This window comes from Parasteatoda tepidariorum, chromosome 4 (assembly GCF_043381705.1).
Source record: "Parasteatoda tepidariorum isolate YZ-2023 chromosome 4, CAS_Ptep_4.0, whole genome shotgun sequence".
NCBI lineage: Eukaryota > Metazoa > Arthropoda > Arachnida > Araneae > Theridiidae > Parasteatoda > Parasteatoda tepidariorum.
The window spans coordinates 50655459-50682641 of NC_092207.1; the positions used below are offsets into that span (position 1 = coordinate 50655459).

The 27183-nt window shown below is 28.1% G+C and overlaps 1 protein-coding gene across 3 annotated transcripts in view; it reads right to left on the bottom strand.

Moving 5' to 3' along the window:
• Positions 1-6246: 6246 nt before the first annotated feature.
• Positions 6247-27183, bottom strand: part of LOC107448222 (serine/threonine-protein kinase PLK4) — a 55273-nt gene continuing 34336 nt past the window's right edge. For 2 of the 3 annotated variants that reach the window (XM_043042725.2, XM_071179781.1), the window contains exons 12-18: positions 21169-21412; positions 19884-19993; positions 14917-15014; positions 14742-14811; positions 12260-12379; positions 9006-9109; positions 6247-7821 (exon numbers count right to left, since the gene is read on the bottom strand). In XM_043042725.2, coding sequence (XP_042898659.1) covers positions 7707-7821; positions 9006-9109; positions 12260-12379; positions 14742-14811; positions 14917-15014; positions 19884-19993; positions 21169-21412 — 861 coding nt within the window. In that variant the 3' untranslated portion in view covers positions 6247-7706. Of the gene's footprint in view, positions 7822-9005; positions 9110-12255; positions 12380-14741; positions 14812-14916; positions 15015-19883; positions 19994-21168; positions 21413-27183 lie in introns of those variants that run through there. The other variant, XM_043042728.2, reaches the window with a different exon arrangement.

Here is a 27183-nt window from a genome sequence, read left to right on the forward strand (position 1 = left end):
TGAACAGACTCAATGAATATATAAAGATGAATACACACTTCACGATAAATGGAATTGAGTTAGTTTGCAAACACATTTGAGTTTTACAAAGTACAAACATTGACATTTAACAATCATAGCATAAAAAAAATAAACTAAAATTACAAAAAAGTAGTATAAATAACAAAAACGTTAATTTATAGTATTCCTGCTACTGTATAACTATAAAAAATTTTAGCAGATAAAACATACCTCTATTATATTTATAACAATTTTTTTTTTTTTAATTCTTGTTTATGGTACGTTTTAACAATTACATTAACGTACATTATGTTACATACATTACGTACATAACAATTACATGAATGTAATTATTAACATACAATTTTAACACTAAACATACCAACACTTTACACTACAATACTCCATAAATGGTCTTTTGACTGGTTATGGTACGTTTAGTGTTTAAAAAATTTATTTTTTTATTCTGGTTTTCTTATGCATGACTAAAATACTTCATAGAAATTTTACTAAAATGTAATACTAATAGAAGCTTTTACGCTAAAATTTAGAAATCTGACTTTTGAAACATTTCTTAAATCGATTCTTTCATTTTTCGAACATCTGGTATAACAAATTTTACCACTGGTATAACCACTGGCTCTCACGCCTTTCTACCCCCAGTTTTTTAAGCAAATCCCAACAAATTTTCCTGTGTTAAAGTTTAAGACCAGAAAATAGTATGGAGTTAAAAGCATTAATATTATAACTGTCAATTTGTATAGTCAGTCGGGAAAATTTTACTAAGTGGCAGTAAAATAATAATTGAAGACTGAACAATTTTCTAGAAATTAACCTACATTCCAACTATTTTTTGCCCAGCTAATGGCTCTTATATTATAAGCTAATATGCTTGAATTGTTGATTAAGGGTAGCCACTCAAATCAGGTATTTTCCCTGTTCATGTTATACAAAATATATTAAGAGGAAACACACAATCACTGTGCCCTTGTGAGAACTATAATATTAGCATAACTATACAGGTATTAATTGCTGAAAAAACTCAGAGAAATAAGGAACAGCCTGACATACTTGAAACAAATGATGCTACAGTAAATGATATTGAATAGTATAGTTGAACTTTCATCTTTAAATATCCCAGAGAATGCACTTTGAGAGGTCTGAATTTTTTAAAGACGAAAAGAAACAAAATTTCCCCATATTTTCTCAGTTCGTAAGGAAAAATTCCCTTTTCTTTAAGATGAATTTTAAATTTTCAGTATTTTCTAGGTTTTTCCTGGGGAGGGACAACCCTGAAATTTGTTATAAAGAGTAAAAGTTTTTTTTTTCTTTTTTAAAAATTTCATTGAATAAAAAACTAAAGATTTAAAACTAAAAAAAAAAATATTGATCATTAAAACATAAATATGGTTACCACTAAGAAATTATTCCCTCGACAACCACACAAATTGTAAATATGTAATACAACTCATTTATTTAATTATTTAATATAATGCATAAGTCAAGTATGTAGTTAATACATATGAAAAAAATTAGCCTACCTAAAAAAATATCCAAGTGTAGCATTTAAGGAGAAGCAGGAGCCTCCTAGCTACATCACTAGTAGTACTTAACAGAAAACACACAATAAAATAAATAAAAACCTATATCATTTTTGAATCCAAACTATTATATGCACTTTAAAACTATAAAATCAACTTCCTTCGTTCTTGAAATCAAATAAATATATATATACACACACACATGATGTCAATAAACCTAATTATTTAAATTTTTAGTTAGTAGCCAGTGGCCAGGAGACTATAATAACTTAGTATCCACTTTTTCTTTCAACTTAATGAGCCTGTGATCAATAGCGATAGGACCTTTTCATTTAATAACCATTTTTTTTTTACTTTATTAAATTATTTTTTTAAAAATAATTCATATTAGAAAAATCTATGGCTATACAAAGTTAACTCAACAATAAAAATAATACAAATATATGACAAAATTTAGTTAAACATACTGACCTTTAAAGAACTTTTAAAAATATTTGGGGAGGCAAAATGCTTTTAATGTATACATTGCAAATATAAGACAAATAAATTGTTAAAGAACTCTCTGTCCACATGAATCTTTCCACTACAAAGTGATGGATTCTGAAGGACCAAAATTTTGAATGCATATATTGAAAGAAAATTCAATTTTATTCAAAGTCTTTCTACATTGATGTATTTTTATCATTAACAGATCTTTAAAAAAAAAAAAAGAGTAAAGGAAAAATTGGACAGTTGTTTATTTAATTGAAATTGTTGCCACTTTTTTTTTCGTTTGGACTCGCCGTGTAGCGAGTGGTTATTTTTATGTTAATGCGTCAAAAATTCAAATTAAGTTTTCTGCTGGATAATAATTTTCAATGGCCCAAAGTTTACTAACATTTTTAAAATTAATTAAAATGTTCACATTTGTCTGAATGCTTCAAGCAATAGATGTTTTTGCCTGATAATGCAACATCAATGTTTATTTGTGTTTGAGAACTAAAATTTAAAGCTTTCTAATGTATTTACATTTCCTTTAAACTTATCCGACAAAAATATTGTTAAGTCATGTGTTCATGACTATAAGATGTTTTTGAAGTTTCTCTGTTATGTTTTAGCTAGAAAAAAGTATCCCCACCCAAGAGTACTCCCCCCCTCCAAAAAAAATATATAATACACACTTTTATACAGAAATTTAAAACAGCTTTATTTGAAACAAAAATAGTTTTAAACTTAGTATGTTAAAGAGGTTTTTTTTTCAATATATAATGTGTTAAAAATATATTAAAGAAATATTTATATTTTCGCATACTGTTTAGCCATGCTTAAAGTGGGCATACATCTATTTAAAAGCACGTCTTCATTTATTTTCACAATTGATATAAAAATTATCCTTATCTAGACAGGAATGATACATCATAAAATTAAAGATGTGTGCCTTAGAAATGAAATAAAAAAGAAATGAGAGCAAATTACTAAATTGAGAAACATAACTGGCACATAGATAAATGAGTAATGAATAAATGGCATATTTTTACAAATGTTAGATTACGAAAACTAATTCAGGGAACTAAGAATATTAAATATGATACATATGTACAATATTTATTTAAAGAACAAGCATATATATATATATATATATTATGACCGTCATATACAATTCTATCGTTCTGTAAAATAACTCATTTTTATATATTCAAACTCTTTCACTTTTAGATTAAATATTTTTTATTTTGAAACTCAAGATTATGGCTATTTAGGGATAAGGTCAGATGGTACAGTTTTACATAGACAATCGTTTTGAGAACTAACAATTAAAGTAACAATTTTAATTAAATAATTTGATTATAATCAAAATGATTAAAAATAAAATAAAAACTATTCTAGGTCATCAAATTAATGGTTCCCATATTATTTGTATGGTATTTCAATTAAATTGAGATTATAAAGCCCCGGAGCTCTGAGATAAAAATAAAAAAGAAAGCCCAAAATTTTATTTTGCTAAGATGTTTTTACTGATTCAAACAGAATAAAACTTGCATAAAATATTATTTTCATACATTTGTAACAGCTTGGTTACATTTTTATAAATTTAATTCCAGTTATAGATACGTTTTGCACTCATTTATGGATTGCCCCCAGCTTTTGAGATGCATAGTAGTCTTTATAAAGCAGAATTCAAAATCACAATATGCTATTGGTGCATAAAATATATCCTACATTAGAAGAGATTAAAGAAATTTTCTTTTATATATAAATGGGAAGTTAGGGAAATAAGTACAAAAACTCAATACTATCAAAATATGTACTAAATTTTTACTTTCTGTTCTAGTGTCCTGTTCAAAAGCATATTTTTTACAACTTTGGACTCTCCCTCCCCCTTATCAACAAAAATAAGAGAATCACAAACCGCTTCTGTGCTTACGGAAGAAAGTTGCAACACCCTTCATGGGTTTTGCTCTAACTTTTACTGCACCATTCTAATTTTAGAATTAAATTCAAATCAAAATATATAACTTTGCATTAAACAAAGTTAAAATTTTTATTTGTTTTTAAAAACTTTGCAGAAAATATTTTAAGAAATCTTTTGCATTTAAAAATTTTAACCTTAAAAATTCCTAAAAATTCCAGGAACTGTGCTCATGCAAGTATTCCATGCACTACTCCTTCTTCCTCTCTTGTCAGAAAAAAAAATGCAAATTACAAACTCATATCTCACTTGAGAGGCCGTTGCTGCGCAAAATTGCTAGCATTTCCTATGTTTTGGACCATGCTCTTTATTTCAGACTTAGTTCCATTTCAATTAGAATTTTACATTTCCATATGTTAAAATGTACAGATTAAATTTTAGCTATACTTAAAAAAGTTAGTAGTTTGTTCCCATCAAAAATAACATATGAAAAAAACTTATAATAGATATACCTTAAAGACATTTTACGGAAAACATAGCTATTTAAAAAACAAAATTGTATAAAAAGAACAACATTAATTAATATAATTAATCATACTTTTCAAGCGTCCAATTAACATGTTCTAATAACTTACTAATTAATAATGATATAGAGTAACTATAAACAGATAAAAAAAATAGAATACTTTTTAGGACACAGTTATGTATGGTACACTAATTCATATTTTGTTTATATGTAGTAGATTTTGATAAACAGTTATCATATGTAAGAATGCAAAGAATCATTTATCATTTTAGATTATAGTTTCACACAAAATTATGAGCTCACTTTTGAATACTTGTCAGTTTTGAATATCACCAAAAGGAAATTTAGTAACTTCACTTCTACAAATTTTAAATCAAATGCATTTACACTATTCAAAACGACAAGAAAAAAACAATGCTGATGTTTCTGGTAGCCAAGACCCATATTAGAATCAATTCAATCAATTTCAAGTAGAGCCTTGAGCAAAACAATTTAGAGAAAGGTTTTGTATAAGAAAGTTATGGTTTAGGATGTGAAAGAGCATATTTTTAAGGGTGTTTTAAACAATTTCAAAAAATCCGTTCAAAAAACAAGTTTTCATATATAAATATTTTTTTACATGATTTGGGTTATAAAAAATAAACTCTCATATTTATAAATAATAAAGTATCAAAACAGAGAATTGCAAACACTAAAGCATTATAAATGTCTATTAAACTATATTAATAAACCACTTCATTCCATAACCTAACCTTTATGCTAAAGAAATTTTTTAAGACATTTTTATTAGTTAAGTGTTTTAGCACTGCGAATACTTTCAAGGAAGTTGAGACTTTGTACAGTGAGAAGAAAAAAATTATACTGTTAATTATGTGTCAATTTGCATTTAACTAGAGCTAATTCTTTGAATCATTAAAGTATTTACCTTCTTTAAAATTTAAATCAAATTATCTACTGTGAGATTAATTTCATTAGCAGGAATTTTTAGCACACTTTTATAGTTTTTGTCACAAAATATAATTGAGAAACAAATTTTATAAGATACATTGAATAACACTATAATTTAATGTTCTAAAGAAGAAAATAGCAATGAAATGTTTCATTCATTTAAAAATTTATAATAAATAACTGATGTTTTACACATAAATGATTTAAGGTGCTACTCAAATTAAAAAAAACATGAAACAAATGGAAATTATATATATACAGGGTTGAAACAGAAAAACATGAACAAAATAGTTGCTTTTAGTAGCCTGAAGCATGAAAATAGTTGCCTAAATAAGAACAGAAATTCAGCAAAAATAAGACTAAAATTTTATTAAATGACTTAATTGCCATATACCATGATACATTTAGTCAAGTTGGTGGCGAATACGATAATTTTTATGTAAACGCTAGTGTTCTAGCACTAAATTTTTATACAAAAAAAAATTTTATTTGCAGAGAATTAAATACTTTTAATTACTAGAATTCATTCAAAAAATACTTTTCAATTAAAAAAAAACACACTTTTTCTAAGAAATTTTCCCTTTCATCAATAATTGATTTAGCAAATATATATATATATATATATTGTGTAAAGTAATTACTCAAATTCAAAATTCATGCATCGTATTAAAAATTGGGATTTTTAAAATCATGCAGAATTTCTTAGTTATAACCGTTCAAAAGGCGATCGAGAAATGAAATAGACTTAGAATCTATGCAAATTGAACAAATTAAAAAGTGATGACTCAAATTTTCAATCTAAAACTTTTTAATGTTTTAATTACTTATTTAATTTTTTAAAATTTTATTATTTTTATTTTACATTTCCTAAGAAAAGAAATTCAGCGTCTTCAGAAGATTTCGCGGGCTGCAGGTTTTCAACCCAATTATGCTAAAAAAAAACATTGCTAGGAGTACAGAAAAGTTTCCTAATAGTCTCCTTTTCCTGAAAATAGTTGCTTTTTTAGTCTTTTCAGGCAAAAAAAAGTTGCCATAGTCGCTTTATGCTGAAAATAGTTGTAAATAGTTGCATTTTAGTCACCTGTGGCAACCCTGATATATATTCATTCAACAAAATTAAATCCTGTTAAATGATGAAAACAAATTATACATTGAACATAATACTGTAATACTTTGAACACAACTGCAACTTTTAATCAAAAAATTTGGTTCTTTTAACTCGATTTCCCAGAATTAACAGAAAAATTCCATGCCTGATCTTTTGTCATTGTTTTTCAACCTAATCTTGACTTGCATGGGTAGTAGTTTCGTAACTTTCAACCTCTCAATGTTGTTTCCGATCCGACGTTACGTGGAGAGTGTTCATTCTTAAAAAACTTTGTTTAATTTTTTTGTTGCTTTTATGGTACACATTGTATCTAATTATTTTTTTTTATACTTAAAAAAAAAAAATACTTTTTGATATAATACGAAAAGTAAGTCCACTTATTCTTGTTCATTCCTTCCAATACCAGGGCAGAGAAAAATTAAATATATAAAATTAGAGGAGAGATAGTACCACCAAAATAAAACTACCACTTTTACTAGTCAACATATCAGCTATGTTTATATATAACATGGAATATACCCAGGTATATCAATTAAATAATTAACAGAGCAGGTTTTTAATGTAAATGGGATATTTTTACAATAGAACCAATCAAAACGAAATAAAGAACTCTAAGTAAGTACATTAAAAAAAAATTAACTAGTGGGTTCTGCCTCTTGCTTACAATCACTCCTTAACTCCTGAACCAAGTTGTATATTGTCAGAGGAAGATCACTTCCTGAAGACCAACGGAGAACTTTACAGGGCATTAATTAAATTTATAGGTCATCACTGTAGAACATACATAATATAATATTTATAAACATTAGGTAATTTTTATAATGTAATTTATTTTGTCAGTAGTATATCAGATACAAACAGAAATTGATTTCTAAAAGGGTTTCATAAGGCGAAATGTTTGGGAACAGAAATAAAACATATGAAAATTATAATTTATGTTTAAGAAAATAGCATTTTTGATAAAAACTATCTATAAAAGTGTACCATTTGACCAACTTGAAAGCATACTAAAAATTATTTATTATTTTATGTAATATTTAATAAAGCATTTACAAATTTTTAAATCAATACTAATTCGAAAAATATAATTGTTTCAATCTTTTTAAATCAGAATTGACAGTCCAGTACAAAAATTTTGATTTTAAAAAAAATCTGGTCTTTTTAAAAATCGATATGGTAAAGTTGTATATTTAATCAAGTAATCTGCCCATTTTCTTTAGATCGATTGTGTTCAATCAAAATTAATATAATTTTCAAATCTTGCTTAACTCTCTTCATCAAGAGGGGATTTTCTTTCCATTTGGTAAACCTATAAAGTAAAAAAAATGCATGCATAAACAAGAAATTATTAACTCTATAGTAAGTAAAAACACACATGTAATGCAATCTGAATATCATCTGTCTGAAGCTACTTAGTAGCAAAAATAATACTCATGAATATATTAACTACAAAATGACTTTATTATAACAAGAATAATTTCTTTAAGAACAAATCTTAATTTTGGCTTATATTTAAGCTATTTCAGTAATGCAGCCTAAAAAAAAATGTAAAAATCTAAGCCCACCTTTTTATAATAGTTTATAAATTATAGAAGAGAAATTAGAAGTGTTAGAAAAGCTTGTTAGAGAAAAAAATTATATTTGAAGAATAAGAAAACAAAGAGCTAATTTCATAAAACTAATTCCAGATCAACTGCATTATTTCTGAAGGGAGAAAAGAAATTTATGCTTCTCAAAATTTTTTCCACTTTCTCCTTCAGGATGAAGCAAGAAATGGTTCAGAGGGGAAAAAGCAATTAAACAAATGCCAGAAACTATTATACTGTAAATAAATCCTTGAAAAGCTTTTTTAAAAAAAACATAACAGCTGAAAGAAATATGTCAGTCTTTCCAGCATTACAGCAATTAAAATCTAAGGCTCTTTATAAATCATTAAACATGAGTAGAGAATAATCAGCTAATGATAAAGTCAGCAATGATTAAGGAAATGGAAAAAAGTCCTTAAAAAGAAATAACGAAGGAATTAAAGCATATACTATCAACAAGTACATGTAAGTTTTTAAAATGTTTCAAAACTAAAGATAAAATGGCCTTTATCTGCAATTATTAAAATTTTAAACAAAAATCTTGCTTTTTTGTTCATTGCAATTTATTTTCCTTGGCTTTCCTGTTACATCAAGTAGCAAAAATTTTGATATGATACAAAACTTCACTTATAATAAATATAAAGGTAAATTTGTTAAAATTTTAATGCTAATATGTAGATTTAGATCAAGAATCAAGTTTCTTTAAAATTATAAACATTCACACACACACAAAAAGGAAAGAAAGAAGTTAGTTAAAAAAAGTAATAATTTCAGCTCGTATATTTAAAACTATACTAATAATACAGCAGGGTAAAAAATTATAATATTTGTTTAAAATTATTATAAAAGTATAATTGTTTAACCGAAAAAACAAAATAACATTTAGATAGGTAAATTAATGTCCAACCTTTCTCCTGTTTTGGAGCTATAGAACATAGCCTCTTCTCCATAAATATAACTTCTAAGTTCGAAGCCATCTTTATATTCTATAGAAACATAATCACCACAATCCTAAAATATTAATAACAACAAAAAATCATTAAAAAAAAACTTTCTAAGCCATGAACTAAAACCATTCTAAGTATGGACCTCTAAACATTCATGTCACTTTTTATAATTTTATTCCATGATAAAAAAAAAAGCTTAAATTACAAGATATGCAAATTTGTACATCACTTTAACAAATTTTTAAGGGACAAAATACAAAGAGTTGTGCAAAATCGGTAAAATAGTTTCAAAATTATAAAAATTAATAACCATATATATTATAATATAACATTTTTTTTTTTTAAATTTTCATTTCTTAGAAACCTTTTACCAATTCCATTCAAACAAAAGTTTTTCAGGATGACGTAACTATACTGATAACTTTCTGATAAGAGTATGTCCATTAAAATAAAATATTACACAGCTATAACACTAAGGTAACCTAAATAGAGTGCCTTCATAACAACTTAGATGAATATAAAGAAATAATCCAAGAAATAAATATTAAAGAATCATGTATAGTATATATAATTGCTATGGAAAATACTACAGAAAGACTGAAAATTTCATAAAATGGGAAATATGAGTTCTAAGAGATAAATGTATGCTGTAAAAATCAAACATTTTCAGAAACAATTACAAAGACATTTATTTGCTGATACAAATTAAAGTTTATAATTTGTATCAGCTAATAAAGTAGGAATGTAAAGAAATAATTCAAGAAATAAATATTAAAGAATCATGAATAGTATATAAAAGCTATGGAAAATACTAAAGAAAGAGCAAAAATTTCAGAAAATGAGAAATATGATTTCTAAGAGATAAATGTATGCTGTAAAAATCAAACATTTTCAGAAACAATGAGGAACGAGCATGGTATTTTTTTTTATTTTTTAATATAAGACTTTAAACCATTTTATGGCGTTAGACACCAATTTCAGTTCATAGGGTTAACTAGTTATTTTGTAATTAATATTTAAAATTGTGCGATTAGTCACGCCTCTGAAACGCATTTAGTTTCCCCACCTTGGCTAATGACGTCAATATATAGGAAAAATACGACTCCCATCACCTTCTGATACAGTAAAAGCGCATGCCGTTGCTCGCAGAACATTGATAAAAACTCTCAAAAATAACTCCAAGTATTCTTTTATATCCCGCTGTAATAGTTATATATTCTCTGAAGAAATCATTCACTATGCTGAATTAAAATGTTTATGAAATGTATTTTATTCTTTGAAAGGATTTTATTCTTAAAGAATAATCGTGTACCAGTTATTCCTTTTTATAAATATTGTTCTTTAATTTAAATGACCTATTTTGTTTCATTCTGCTTTAACTTCATTATCTACAATATACGTTATTTTGTTTTTTACTCTATTGAAATCGAAATTATTTAAATAAAAATAATTCATTTTATTTTTTTGTAGTTGGGAAGAGGAAAAATGTAAAAATAATTAAAATAAAAAATGGAAGGGGCTTAAAATCTTTTGCATCACTTCTAATAACAATTAAATAAAATATAAGGACATTACAAATATAGAACTAAACAATAACAAAGACATTTTTTAAGAAAATTTTTAAACTTTATTTCTATAAAAACTTTTCATTTAAATTCTTATACATTTCAATGTGCTCAGTCTGCGATCATACCAGCATGGAACTTTTAAAACAATTCATACCTTAATGTACGTTATTCATAAAAATAAAGCAACATTAATAAAAATAATAATAATAATGCTTTTCAGAGGTCATTGAAAAAAAAAGTACAAAATAGGAAAGCAGTTTAAAACTTTCTTTTTTTTTTTTGCATTCATAATTTTTTTCAAGGGCACCTACAAAATTTTTCTCAGAAGGGGGAGGGGAATTTAATTCTGAAAAAAAAAAGTTCTTAAATTATAAAATCATTTTTCAAAGTTATTTCTGTAATTTTTGAAATTTTAAAAAAACAATTTTTATAATTTAGTCATTGTCACAAAAACAGCGAACTTCGAAAAAAAATTAGCAATTTTAACAATATTTAAGTTCATTTTAATTATTCAAGAAAATGTCTATTTACATGACACTTTACATCACACTTTAAATTCTTAAAGTTTTCTACACACACAAGCAATTCGCCATTGTGTTCTTGCATTTTTTGTTTTTTTTTTTTTTTTGGTAAATTTTGTTTGAATTTTATTTTGCGAAATGCATCTTGCAAAAATATTTTAACTAAGAACGTTATAAAATCTCAAAATGCAAATTTCGCATCCAATACATTACTCTGAATAAATTAAATATTGCACATAAAAAAATTATTACAAATAAATAATTATTTATTTTTTGTAGTTTTTCAGGAAAAACGGTTTTAAGGATAAAAAAATAGCTACAAATAAATAAATAAGAGATTGAGAATTATTTACATCTCTAGTAAAAAACTTAAAAATCTAAATCTTAAATATTTCCATTTCCTATCTGGGATGAAACTATTAGGTGAAAAATTTTCTTATTTCCTACAACACTTTAGAATGTCAAAATTGATATTTTTGATTTTAAAAAAAAAATTCTTAAACCAAACATCCTTCTCTCTCTGTGCATTAAACCAAAAAGTTAACTCAATTTCGGCAATAAATAAATTTATATTAGAATAAAACTCCTTTGTAGACAACATCACTTTACTCTATGACAAGTTTAGGTTCGGCCAATTCTTTTTACCCAGGTACTATATACTGACGTCATAAGCAACCCCCGCCTTTTTTTGAGTCATGTGAAGTTAGTTTCATTTTAAGCTAATTTTGAGCTATGATTTTAAAAATTACTGGTCAATTTTGAATATACTGATTTGATTTTTGAGAGTTTTACTATTCAAAATAATCAAGATTAAGCGATTACCTTACACATGAAGGTTCCTCATTACAAAGACATTCATTTGCTGATACAAATTAAAGTTTATAACTTGTATCAGCAAATAAAGTATGAATATAAAGAAATAATTCAAGAAATAAATATTAAAAAAATCATGAATAGTATATAAAAGCTATGGAAAATACTACAGAAAGAGTGAAAATTTCAGAAAATGAGAAATGTGAGTTTTAAGAGATAAATGTATGCTGTAAAAATCAAACATTTTCAGAAACAACTACAGACATTTATTTGCTGATACAAATTAAAGTTTCAAAAATTTAACATACGTACATGCACAGCTGCAACTGAATTCTTGATGTCACGATGAAAAATTTCTTTATACTTTTTATAATTAATTGTATCTTTTTGTTCCCATGAGTTTACTGAATGACTGTTTGAAAACTGTAATACCTAAGAAAATTAAAACATTAGTATTAAGTTGATTAATAAGCAAAATAAATGTTTATAAACAGAATTGGTATAGTCTTGTTAGTACAGTGATTATTGATATATGTAATTATTGCTAAATAGAATCAGCCGCTTATTGTCATCACATTTCCAGAAACAAAATCATTTATACGTGATAACATTCTTTGATTATCACACTCACCACCGGCAGATATATGAATAAAAACTACTCAGGTAACTCTTGAAATTTACTAAAAATGAAAAAAGATATTTTGTGTTGAGACAAGTATGGTCGGATATATGGGAAATGATTTACTCTTGTTTTCTAAGAAGTCTTCTGTTCTTTGCAGTCAAATAAGAATACCAGGTTCTTTTTCATAATCACTTAAAAGCCTCATTATTTTTTATTACTTTTCTAAGGATATGAGGTTTGGGGCGTTACCATACTCCATGTGAAATTTTCATTGTTCATGAGAGTTGGATGTCTTTTTCTGTGAACTTCTTCGTGACACATAATAATTTTTCTTTAAGAGATCAATGGTTTGAAATCTTATTATTTGACCTTCAGAAACAAATATAATTTGTGTGATACAATGTCAAATGAATAAAGCGGATATTCTGTATTTGCCTAGAAATGTCCAAAGAGATAAGAGGATGAGCAGGCATGTTCTTTTGATAGAGAATCCATGACTTGTTCTTTTACAATTTAGGTCTTTCTTTGCTTCTCTTTTAATAGACCTCAAATTAGTTATATTGATAAAATAGTTTGATCTTATAGAACAAACTGACAATCAATTGAAGAGTTAATTTACTCAGATTACTGACTTTTTTTCAATATATTCTTCAATGTTTGATCTGGATTGGTGACCCGGATGTCAATCATCTTCTTGACTATCTGGGAAACATTTTAACCACTCAAAAATTTGCACATGTGCTAAACATTCGTTGCCATACAAGTCTCACAAAAACATATCAGGAAAACAAAAACTCGAATACCAACTAAAAATACAAGCAAAACAAACTGTTTCAAGACATGCGAGGTACACATTCGAATATGCAAACTTCAAACTTTAGATTTAGGTCATTCCCATTTGTCTTTCGTGTAGTTAGTTGTGGAAGCACCAGTCTGGTTATCGAACAGTCACATCTCGTCTAACGTGTGCTTAGTTCTTAGGTAAACGGCAAAGGATTTCTTTCATTTTTACTAGTACAAAGAAATCAGAGAAGAAAATCTACTTTAACTAGCGTATATCTAACATGATGAACACTACATTTAAAATACAAAAGTACATTAACTTTAATTAAAATTTCTAGTAGACAATTAAATTTTAAATTTTCATAAATTTACTTCAATAAATCTTCACTTGTGTTTTAGTATTTTGTAAGACGCTGAGGAAATCTATCTCACTTTTAGTGCAAGTAGATATTTGGTTAGAAGAGTAGAAATTAAGACACATAGAAATTAAGTATAATAACTCAGTTAAACAGAATTAAACAATGGTTACCTTTCCTGTTAAATTGTTTGAAATTGAAAAACTTGAATATAAAAACACACAAATTTATAAACATACTAGAGATTGTAAATTAATTTAAATTTTAAAAAAATTCCTCAACACTATTAAGAAAGAAGGATTTAAAAGCTATAAAGACCAATTTCATACAGTAATGAAATANTTTTTTGTGCTCTTAAACATTGTAGACACATAGAAATTAAGTATAACTCAGTTAAACAGAATTATACAATGGTTACCTTTCCTGTTAAATTGATTGAATTTTTTTCTTGTTAAATTGTTTGAAATTGAAAAACAGCAATTAATAATAAGTAAAATTTGAATATAAAAACACACAAATTTATAAACATACTAGAGATTGTAAATTAATTTAAATTTTAAAAAAATTCCTCAACACTATTAAGAAAGAAGGATTTAAAAGCTTTAAAGATCAATTTCATACAGTAATGAAATATCTCCTTTATATATATATACTTTTCCTCAACAGTGATTAAACAAAATACATTTTTTTTAAAAAAGGAAGAATTAATAAACTTGATACATACATAAAAACTTACAATTTCTCTTAATTACAGCATGAGATATAAACTGAGCAGAGGTTAAGATTAATAAGACAATGCCTCACATCTATAAATGAGGGAAAAGCTTGAAAACTGTCTTTATCTGCCAAATTTAATTTAACATTTTGAAACTTTTGTACAAATTTGATAGAAGCAGTGGCATGCTTACAGAGAACATTAATAACAGAAGAGTACATTGAAAAATCTAAAAAGATATATTTCTAATAACCACATACACGAACAATACAGACAATGGTACATATGGTGTATAATATAGAGACAAACATGACATACTCGTTTATTTTTTCCACTCATACAATGCTCATCAGTAGAATTCTTAAGAGCTTGAAAAAATGCAGCCTTGCTAAAAAATTAAATAATAAAATAGAAATTATTTTTTATGCCAGAAAATAAAAAGGAAATGTAAAATTGCAGTTAAAAGACTATGAAGTAAGAAAAGTATACCCACTCTCCAAAAATAGCAGGAAAGAGAATTGTTTCATCAACTTCATTATTTCGTTCTAATGGCTTTAAATATTCATGAAAAAAATTACACAGCTTTGTCATCTAATGAAAACAAACATATAATTCTTATTTATTATCTCCTACAAAATATTTTAAATTATTTATAAATAACATAAAAATACACAAAAAATCTCTGTACATAAATTTCTTAGAATTGACATTAAATTTCACCAACTTTATAGTTAAGGTGATGTATTTTTTTTTCTTCAAATGAGAAGCTAAATTATTATGTTTTCAATAAGGAAATTCTGATGTACTCTCAATGGTGCTAGCTTTTGTGGTGTGTACCTAAAGTTTGTGAACTATTTTTATGCAGTATATGATAAAGTCAAGTCTAACTTCCTGTGAAGGATCCTAGTTTGGTAAAAGTATTGGGACCATATTATCGAGAATATGTCCCTATCTCGCATATTTTTAAACCAAGATTTCAAATTTGTCAAAAAGAATGTTTATTTAGTAAAAATTGTGCCTAACTTTATAGCTTTAAATATCATCTACACTAATTAATTAAATATTAAAATCAAACTTCTTTAGGATATTAGCAACTTGCCAACTTATTTTCGGAAAATAGTGTAAAATGACTAAATTGTTAGAAAATTCTTTGGAAGGTTCATGAGTAGGCAATTGTTTAGTTAAGTTTTTATAAATATTACTTTGTTTCAGGGTTCGTTGATTTAAATCAGCTTGATTTAAATCACGATTTAAAGCATGATTAAAATCAAATGATTTTTTTAAAAAAATCATTGATTTAAATCAACTGATTTTTATATGTATATTATATTGATTTTAAAAGTTAAAAAACAGTGCTTTAAATTATTGATACTTTTATTATTTTCTTTTCTTAGTTTTAAAATTTATTTTANGGCACAAAAATACAATATACTTTATCCAACATACAACTTCTCTGAACAAACATATCTTCTTTTCTACGCGTTAGGATTTTTATAGTATTAAATATAGGGGGTCGACGGAATCTGGCAAATAGGAACCTAATAGTTTGGTTAGGAAAGGGGTCCAAAGTTTGAACCCGTTTATGTTTATTTCTTTTTGCGTGATTTGTCATACCTCAAGATCTTATAAATTGAATTTAAAACATTTTTGCTCACAACTATAAAATTCAATTTTCCTAAGACAACTTCATGCAAAAAATTTTAATAATTATTTTTTACTTTATTTAATAATAGTAAAAAAAATTGAATTTTAAGGTATACAAATTTATACATCATTTTTAACGTAATTTTATAAGGAAAATCAAAATTTTGAACGTAATAGGTCAAATAGTCCCTGAAAAATAGAATTTTGAAGAAGTAAAATTATATTTAAAATTCAATTTCTGAGAAACTATAATGCCAATTTAAATCAAATTTTGTACTTTTCTTTATAAAATTTACCATGCGTTTATTTTTTTATAGTTATACATTAAAAAAATTTTTCTATAAATTTAAATATGAAATCAACGGTAAAGGAAATAGAAAATAAGGTATGTGCTAAAAAACAAAATGTATAAATGTTAAAAATCCTGAAAAACAGCTGTACTATTAATCGCGATAATGATGCTTAATTAAATTTGATAATAGGTTCTAATAAAAAAGAATATTATACATTCAGAAAAGCAAAATTTATGGAGCAATGCTACTAATTCAGGGAAAAGTGAAGATCGCTATTCTATTATTGACGCCGATGCTGCTATTTAATTTTGGTAATAGATACAAATTGAAACAAATAAAAAAGAAATTTATTGTATTTAGAGGTTTGTGGTGAAAGCTAAAACCCTAATTAAGTAGTAAGTGAACTAAGTGCTGTTCCAATCACTTAATCAACTTGACCCGCCAACGAATGTGTTTTCTGGGTTAATTCGAGAGAATAAAGTTTAATAGCCTAAGGTGATTATCAAGAAAAATACAGCTTGGTTGCTACTTATTGAAGAAAAAAAATTGTTTTTCTATCTGAAACCAGTAAAAAAAATTATCTCTTAAAAATTTTAAAAAAAAACTAGTTTTTCTCAAAATTTAGTCACATAGTGCGAGTGTTTGGATTTCAAATTACAAATTTATGGAAATAATAATTATCCTTCTAAAAAAGCAAAAAATATTAGAAATAGCAAATATAATGGAGAAACGATAATAAGTCGCTTAGGAGGAAAAAAATTAGCTATACTATTTTTGACGTCACTAATGCTTAATTAATTTTGGTAATTGCTAATTTAAATAAAAATTAAGCTATATACTATAAAATAAATATTGATGGAAAAATAATACTAATTCTTCGAGGAAAAACATAAAAAATCGGCATGATATTTTTGACCCCAATAATGCTTCATTATTTTTAGTAATTGGCACTAATGGTATAATGGTACTGGGTCCAGTTTAGTGTTCAGTAGTAGCGTGCCAATAAGAATAAAACTAATTCATTTCTTTTGCCCGGAAAAAATTTTATTTCTCATTTTACACACCTAATGGCAATACCAGAATACTTTAAGGTAATTGCAGATAGTTAGTTTATTTTAAACTAATTGCAGCACTAATCAAATACGTAATACAAGTACAAAAGTCAAAAAATAGGCACTTTTATGACCATTTTCGTGAAAATTAACCGATCGTTAAGGGGTTAATATGTACCAAATGTACTAATATGGATACAGAACATTATAACAGTATATTTCGTACCTATTAAAATTTCGCCAATGCTGAGCAGTTTAAATTTAAATATTGTAAAGAGGTTTCTTACGACCCCTTTGAAATTGATAGAAATAGGAGAAAATTGCTTGATTATGTGACAATCGCGAATTGACCTCAAGTGACAGTATCACGCCAAATGATATTGGATACGAATAATTTTTATTTTGATCAGATGAACTATTAAAAATTTGTCTTGTTTAATCTAATAACATAAAGCCATCGGGAAGATTTAAGAATAAAAATGAATGAAAAAAAGTAAATTATTTTAGTTTTTTTTATTGTTGTGATATTATTTATTGTTGTCCTGCAGTTTAGGGCTTCACTTTCTAATGTTGCAATACTGATTCATTGATTATTTATTTTTTGTTTTCACCCCGTACGAAGAACGGTATATCAGCTTGTAAAACATAAAATAGCTAAACGCTGTTGTTTGTAGCCTATAGGTGCACCAACAATGAATAAAGCTTTTTTTTCATGCGCATAAAATATCAAAACAAAAGTCCTATTTTAATTAAAAAAAGCACTTCATCATAAGTAATGCATAACTTGCAAATTCATTTGTAGTTTTTGTCTTCCACAAAGTGTGTTGAATATAAATATATTTACATATCTATTAATCAGTGGCATACATAGTGCTTAAAATCAGGTAAAAATGTAAAATTAAAAATAGGAAAAAATGATTAGAATTGTTTTTAAAAAAATTCTTTAATTATTTCTTAGTTATGTGCAAATAATATTTATTAATCTTACACTTAAAAAAACTGTGGTTAAAACTAACATAATATGGTAAAATTTACTGTGATTTGGCCCTATAGGAATGCCCAAATAATTTGGTCATTTTTGTTGAAGCGAATTGGTAATGATACGAGGGTTGTCCATAAAATAAGGTTCCCAAGGAGCTGCGGACGCTAGGGACGCTGTTAAGCGGGATTTGTTGAGACTGGCGTGTAACTTGGCTCCCTTTCCTCCAGTTCCCGCCCCGGCGCGGTATCTACAATGTTAATTCTTGTCTTGGTAGCCGTGAATGATGGAGCTTCCATTTGTTTCTCACGCCAGGTGCGAATTACGCTCAGTGATTTGTTTTTGAGTGCAAAAAACGTTCCTCTGGTGTACATTCATTCCCAACTCTGTGAGGCGTACAGGGAAGAGTGTATGAGGGTGCAACATGTGCGCAAATGGAGCAGAGAATTCAAAGACGGACTTACAGACGTCCATGACGAGCAACGTTCTGGCCGGCCATCGTTTTCGGATGAAGAGATTGCGAAAGTGGAAGAAGCAATGCTGAAAGATCGAAGGGTGACGGTTCGGGACCTCAGCGAGATGCTCCCTGTTGTCAGTAAGTCCTGCATTCACAACATTTTGAGAGACCGCTTAGGATATGCCAAGGTTTGGGCAAGGTGGGTCTCGAAAATGCTGACGGATGACTATGACAATAAACGGCAACATGTGGAAGCCACCTGCGAATTTCTTCATGCCTACGAAACCGATGGCAAGGAATTTTTGGACTCTGTTGTCACTGGGGACGAGACCTGGGTTCACTACACGACATCGGAAACAAAAGAACAATCCCGTTAGTGGAAGCATCCAGGCTCGCCAAAGCCGAAGAAGTTTAAGCAAATTCGGCGGATCGGCGGCAGAGTTCTACGACTCAGGTGTAAAGAAGATGGTACACCGCATGTAAAAATGCATTGATCAAAACGGCGATTATGCCGAAAGAAAGAGGGAAGTCTAAGCTTTCCAAACATGTATTATTCAATGCCAATAAACATGTTTTTCATTGTGAAAATTCGTTGGGAACCTTATTTTATGGACAACCCTCGTAATTAGCATATTTAAAGTTAATCCACCAAACTATAACGATCATATCTTAATAATGTGATCATTAGATAAATAGTTATTAAGGTGTTCAGTTTATTTTTTGTTTTGCTATGTATGTTGCATTTTCAACTTTTGGACATTAGATATCCTATACAATTAGATATCCAAGGATTTAAATACAATACAGTAACTAGAAAAAAGATTAATTAAATGCAATACTTTTTACTTGACACCAATATTACAAGTATTCTCAGATAATCAATATTACAAGCATTGCTAAAGAATTCTCTAGAATGGCTAAACTCAATATTTTTACGACAATACATACAAATATTTAAAAAGAAAGCATTAAAAGATGAATGCCTCTCAAAAATGTTACCATTCTTAAAATTTAAATAATATGACAATTACTTACTTCGTTAAACAAATTTAAATATTTCTGAGCAACATTTTTCTTTGCAACAGTTTCCTTTACTTTATTTTGTAGTTTAAAGATTCCTGATCTTTCTTTTATAATACTCCAACCTAAGAGAAAGTGAAAAAAATTTTAGTGTGAAGAAAAATTTGAATTAACTTCACATAAAAGCCAAGTAGTTTGCAAATCAAGATTTTAAAAATGTGAAAAATAAAACAAAAGCAATGAATCCTTTTCTTAGTTATTTTCTTAAGATAAATATATTCCATTAAAAAAGTTCCCCATACACCATTAACATTCAATGTAAACCATTATACAGGCTTCGTAAGAGGCAAGAAAAGGAATCAAGAAAACATTTTATTTTTTTAAGTAGATATGTATACCAGACTACTTTAATTAAAAAATCAAACATCAAACTAAAAAGCAGTTTGCTCTACTTTTAGTTTAATAAGGGCAAATTTTATCACAAATAAGAATAATAAAATATACTTTTTTTTTTCAGAACGACTTTATTAAGAACAGAAAATTTTAACTATTTCCAGTATATTATTAATGGAAGAATATAAAAATTTTTATAGTACTGTTCAATGAAAAAAAAAACTGGCATCACTTAGTAAATATTCCATTATACCAATATTTAGTTAATATTTATAATCAATTTTGAAACTTCTAACACCAAATAATCTTAAAATAGGTTTTCTATAACCTATAAACAAATATGCAGTAATATATATTAGTAACAATTTTTGTACATAAGTAATTTAGTGTATGATCTCTCAACTTAGAAAACAAACATATAAAAAACAAGTTCTTAAAAAAAATTCTAACTTTAACACATGAAAATTTGAAATACTATCAAAATTAATTATAAAACAAATACATGTGAGATTTAGAGAAATTTATCAACTAATGATTGATTTATTAGATTTTTTAGGAAAATGTGTTATTCTTTAAAATTTGAATATTATTTTTAAAAAATTCAGAGAGAAAAAATTTGCATAGCACAAGTTTGCAAAGTGAATGGTTATCATATATGTTATGGCGCCTTAAAATTTATAAAGTGAAAAATAAGTGTACTAATTCTTACGATTATTATGCTGAACTGGTTCAATAAGGCGGTAGTTCCGTTATAATATTAAAAAAATAAATGGCAAAAATGTTTTTAAAAAAACTATCCTGGCTATAGATATTGCAATTATTAATAATCAACTAATCAGAATAAAATAAGAAATCAACTATAAACATACTAAGTAACTGAATTTTAAAAAAATATATATATAATTACCTTCACTAAACTTTAATTCAAAGTTAGGATCTGGAAAGTTTTCCATCATTGAGCACTTAGCTGTTTTTGTATAAATAATTATCTTAGGTGTCTTCGCTCTTTTGCAATCAACAAATCTTTTGATAAATTTATACTTTTCCCAATATTTATCAGGTAAGTCTATAAAGGAATATAATTTTTTTTTAGGAAAATCTGGAACGTCATCCGTGGTATAATTTCTGTCTTCTGGATCAAAAACACCTACCTTTAAAAGAAATATAATTTATGTATATATATATGTGTGTGTTAGGGAAAGTAGCAAAAGAATTTCCCTCTACTTTGTTATATTTGAGGGGAAAAGGGAAATCCCAGGGATTACTATTGGTTTAAGAAATAGTTCGAATGATTCTCACGAAGTTTAAAGGGAAAAATGTCTTTATTTAAATGTAGGCATACTTCAGCCAAAAATAGATTTAGAAACAGGGTGTGGCTTTTAAAAGTGTGAGAAAGCATTTCGACTTGAATAAATAATTAGTAATAAAATAGGAATTGTTTTATAGCGAAGAATCTAACATAAAAAGATTAATAGAAGCTTTTTATGTTACATCCCCCCTCGCCGAAAATTTTAACTAATATCTAAAAATTTTAAAAATTATCCCTTTGCAAAACTTTCCCTATGATGGCACAATTAAAATGAAAAAAAAATAATAATAACATTTGTGATATCAACAACATATAAAGTAATATGAATTATATAAAAAAAAGCACATTTGCACACAATGTAAAACATTTTTCATAAAGTGTTCGAGGAAGATAAAAAAAATTTTGAAGTAGCACTACCATCAAATTGAAGTGTTAGATCTTAATTTTCAATAGTTTTTTGTGATTTAAGCTTTTTTAGTCCTTCGTGATAATCACAGTAAATAAAGTTATTCCTGATACTAACAAAATTAAAATAAACTTTTCACTTAAGATAAGAAAATCTATAAAAATTTTCTTAAAAATGTAAATATTCAAAAATATGAAAGATAAAATATATGAAAATACAATTGAGATGAGATATAAAAATACAAATTGACACTTTTTGTCAAAAAAATTTCAATCTGAAATTTGTATTCAGGATTATATACTTGAAAATAAAATGTAAGAAAAATTTGACACAATGGTCGTTATTCTGAAGTTTATGACTTCAGTATTTTTATTTCAATGAGAGAATAAAAAATTTTACACTTTGTCTTTAATCTGAAGTTTAAGACTTCTGATTCCTTAAATAATAATTAAAATTATAATCATACTGAATCAAAAGTGAGAAGAAAAAAAATATATGCACTAAATTTTAATATTATTATTTAATATAAACAAATAATATGGTAAACCATTGAATAATAATATCAATAAATGGAAATATTATCAAAATATAAATATCAATAGCTAAATATAAAATTATTGGAACAATAAATATTTGACACGATAAATATAAAATGATATGTTCCAATTTCAAGATATAAGCGTGAATGATTCAAAAGTATTTACGTCTAAAACTTTCGATTGGTATAGAAAATTTTGAGAGTAAATACCAATCACATCTGTATTTAATCACCAATAAATCACTTCAAATATTTGATAAATCACGCGCACACGCGAGCGGAATCATCACCACCACTTGAGATCATATTTTTGGTCATCTCCCGTTCAAGGAAACACCGAAAACAAAAACAAGTCGATCACATACTGAACCTTTATCAACCCTCAATGAGACCGACAAGTAGCAAGCAAGTAGGGCAACACAGCAAGCACCTGCTGTAAATCCGCAAGAGGCTAATTGTTGATGGTAACACATGGTAGACGAAAATGAAACAAAACAGCAACGACATCAAATCTCCAACAGCAATTCCGGTACAACGGTAGAGGCAGCATCTGGACCCATTAAGGAGGAAAGTCCCGAAATTCTCTTCTTTTAATTTTTTGTCTGTTTCACGAGCAACGCCGGCATCTCCCAAAACTTCATTCGATTGTTTTCTTCTTTCCTTTTTTATTTATATATTTTTTACTTATTTGAAAAAAGCATTTTTAAAATGGAACCAGTGAAAAAAAAGTACCAAACCAACTGCAAAAATATCCTGCAACGCTTGAAAGGGTAGCAGTCATGGTGAGTGTTGTTAGGCCACGCAGATAGCAGTTGGAAGGCAAAAAATATTTTATAAGCTTCACATAATATATTCAAGACATTTTCTATCAAAGGCAGAGCTCAAATTCGCACTCCAAAACTGTGTGCTTAAGTTTTTATCCTAGGGAAAGTAGCAAAAGAATTTAACTCTACTTTGTTATACTTGAGGGGAAATCCCAGGGATTACTATTGGTTTAAGAAATAGTTCGAATGATTCTCACGAAATTTAAAGGGAGAAATGTCTTGTAGGCATACTTCAGCCAAAAATAGATTTAGAAACAGGATGTGGCTTTTAAAAGTGTGAGAAAGCATTTTGACTTGAATAAATAATTAGTAATAAGATAGGAGTTGCTCTATAGCGAAGAATCTAACATAAAAAGATTAATAGAAGCTTCTTATGTTACATATATGTGTGTGTAAAAGGAATGAAAAAATTTTAGTAAAGCATTTACAAGATATGAAATGAAAAATTGAGAAAATAAAAAGTTTAGATAAAATTTTGATTCAATGGATTGCCTTTTCATATGTAAAAGACAAAATGTTTTTCATAAATTATTAAAAGTTGTAAAGTATATTTAGGGATTTGACAAAATGATAATTTTTTTAATCATTTCAATCATTTTTATATATATATATATATATAATTCTCAAGAAATACTAAGAAAATTGTTTTAAACTTTAGAAGTGTTTAAGTCATACAATTTCTCATAGATATTAATAAAATGTAAAGCTTTTAGAGGCTTGAGGGACAGGCAATAAATTACAAATAAAAAAGAATGTTCTTGAACACGCTATTCCAAATATTCAGTAAAATTGGACAATTTTCAATTAATTATAAAAATATCATTTTAAAATTTGAAAAAAATTGCACAAGATATGAGTAATTAAGGTATTCCTTTCTTACTGTGCATGCACAGAAAACATTTAAAAAAAAAAAATTTCTCCATAATTTTGTTTAGAATCATATTTGGCAACTTTGAATATCTTGAAAATGTAACAAGTTTCTAGCAAATTTCTAAGTAGCTTTTGTACTTTCTTATTGAAAGCTGTAAATGATAAAGGGTTTTCCTCAATTTTCATTTTATATCACTAAAAAAAATAAATTCGTAACACATAATATTACCTTAAATGATGGAACAGACAACAAAATGGTATTAGGAAATGAAACATGTGACATAAAACATGATCTAATAGAGTGTGGTCTGATATAATGCCGGTCATTCTTCATAAATCTTGTTTAATGGTACAAAATTAAATTTATGAAAAATCTCTTACCATTTTAAGCTCTCTTTCCAAATAAAAGAACAAAAAAACTGCTTAGAAAATTGTAAAAAAACTTTAAATTTTTAAGATATTCAAATCTGACTTTTTACATAAGTTATCTAATACAATTCAAAACAAAACTAAGAACAAATTTTTTTTAAATACTTTCCATACATGAGCAGTATGAAAATATTACTTTAATTACTTGTTTTAAGTACTTTAAATAATTAGTACTTAAATTACTTGTGCAACTTTTAATGAATTTTGTTAAATTTTAAAATATTTTTATTATTAATAAAAAATTACTCTAAAAATTTTTCTCGAATTTTATTGAATATTTCTGCATTATAGTAAGAACATCAATTAGTTCCTTTGCAAAAATGTCCATATCTTCATGAATTTTTAAGCCAGGTTTACGAAATTTTGGATTTCTTTTTATGTAAAATCAACATAATTTACAAGTTCTCTGCATTTTTTGACATAGGTTATTCAAAAACATTCTTTTCCTTTGTAATTTATTGCCACTTCTTCAAACCTCTGAAAGCTTTAAACTTTATTGATATGTAGGAGAAAATTGCATGGCTTAAATACTTCTAAAGTTTTAAAGTAGTTTTCTAAATATTTAGTGAGAAATATCAAAAAATGAGTTAGTATAGAAGTATTTTCATTATTTGGTCCACCCCCAGGGGAGTAATGCCTGCCACCTCCACGTGGTGCCCCCTGCATACCCCTCACTGGGTAACTAAATGGCAGGCAACCAACATGATGAGCGATAGTAAAGCTTTGGATACGGCATCATCCGTCACGCCGGTTAACAAGGGATGCCTTCAGGAATTAGGCAGAGGTTCCTGTTTGAAAAGTGCTTTACAGTCTCCAGTAGCACATGGTAAGTCCTCGGGTGAGCCCAGCAGTGCTAATATCGCTGCTTTGCAGTCTACTTCGAAAGCTGGTGAGGCATCCAAAGGCACAGGTCCTTCCTCTGTAGGAGTCTCTGGTCACCAGAGGCACTCAGGGGACAGTGTGTCTGGCGCCACTGGATTGTCCAAGAGCCGGAAAAAGAAGTTACGGAAAATGAGGGCCTTTGAGGCGAGTGGCGGAGCTAAGAGACCTAGGTCTTCTGATGCAACTCCCTCACACAATGTGCCAACCCAAAAAGAAAAGAAGCCCAGGGAAGATGTTGTTCCTGGGAGGAAAGCCCAATTCAGCGGAGTGGTTCCCCCTAGTGGGGATAGACGAGCTGGAGAGAGGGATCCAACTGGGAGCCTCCAATCCGGTGTCTCTTTTGCTTGTGCTGCTAAGTCGACCAAGATTGCTATAGTCCGGGAGGACTTTCCTTCGGACAAGCTTTCTCTGGAAGACTCAAACAAAATCCTTATGGAGATCTTAGCGCAGACTGATGCCATTCCTGGTGGCAAAAAAATGCCTGAAATCTACAGCAACCACCTCCAAAGAGGAGCGTTAGTATTGCAGTGTAACGAGTACATGGTAGGGTGGATTAGAGGCCACTTTAATGACAGGGCCTTGGGCAACCTCATGCTTAAAGTTTTAAGTGCTTATGAGCCACCCAAGCCTGTGAAGGTAGCCTTTAAGACCAGAGAGCAATTCTCTGATCAGAGCACCTTTTTGTGGCATCGTAGACTTAGAGACTAAACCCAGGGTTGAAGTCTATGGGGTGGAGGGTTCTGCAAAGTGCTGCGGGACCGGGCACCTCTAGATAGATCTTTGAGGTGGAGCCTGAAAATGTGGAAGCTATTGCGAGAGCAAATTTTTGTGCACTCATTTGAGTGAGTGGTGTCTTTAAGATTATCCACGATCCTAATAGGAAAAAGGCAGTTGAGGCTTCAACAACATCGAATGTCCTCTCTGTCGAACCTAATGATCAGGAGGATGAACCTTGGAAGGCCAATTCTCCTGATTCCAAGGTAAGTTCAATTTGGGATCTTGATTGACTCCGGGTCAGACGCAACCTTACGACCTGACACACCAGCTTCTATATTTGGTGTCGACGAAGCATTAGAGCTGTTAAGAAGATCTCTCTTCCAATAATAACCAGGGTAGGTAGGCGCCATTCTGGTTTCACTCATACTGCTAACCAATTGTGGCAACAATCAAGGTTGGTCAAATTAATCTCCATCATAGGATTGCTGCCTCTAGCCTTATGGCTAAAAGGTTAAATGATGGAGAACTAGATATTGCTTTTATACAAGAGCCTTGGACCCGTAAGGGTAGAATCATGGGTCTCAATGTTAAAGGTTTTAATATTTTTTATGATACCCGTTGTGACCTTCCCTGGGTCTGCATAATGGCTAGGTCTAATCTAAATGCCCTTAATCTTGTCAAATTTCTTAACAGGGATTTAGTTAGTTACTGTAAAGCTAAAATTCTATGACAATGAGACAATTTCTGACTTTGTCATTGTTTTTGCGTATCTTCCTTATGAGAAGAAGGACCCATTGGCTGATATTACTAGGGCTCTAATTGGCCACTGTAGTTCAAGCTATAGATTCATCTTCAGTTGTGATGCAAATGCTCAACACACAGTGTGGGGCAGCAGTGATTGTAACCAGCGAGGAGATGTACTTATGGAACATATCTTATATTTTATG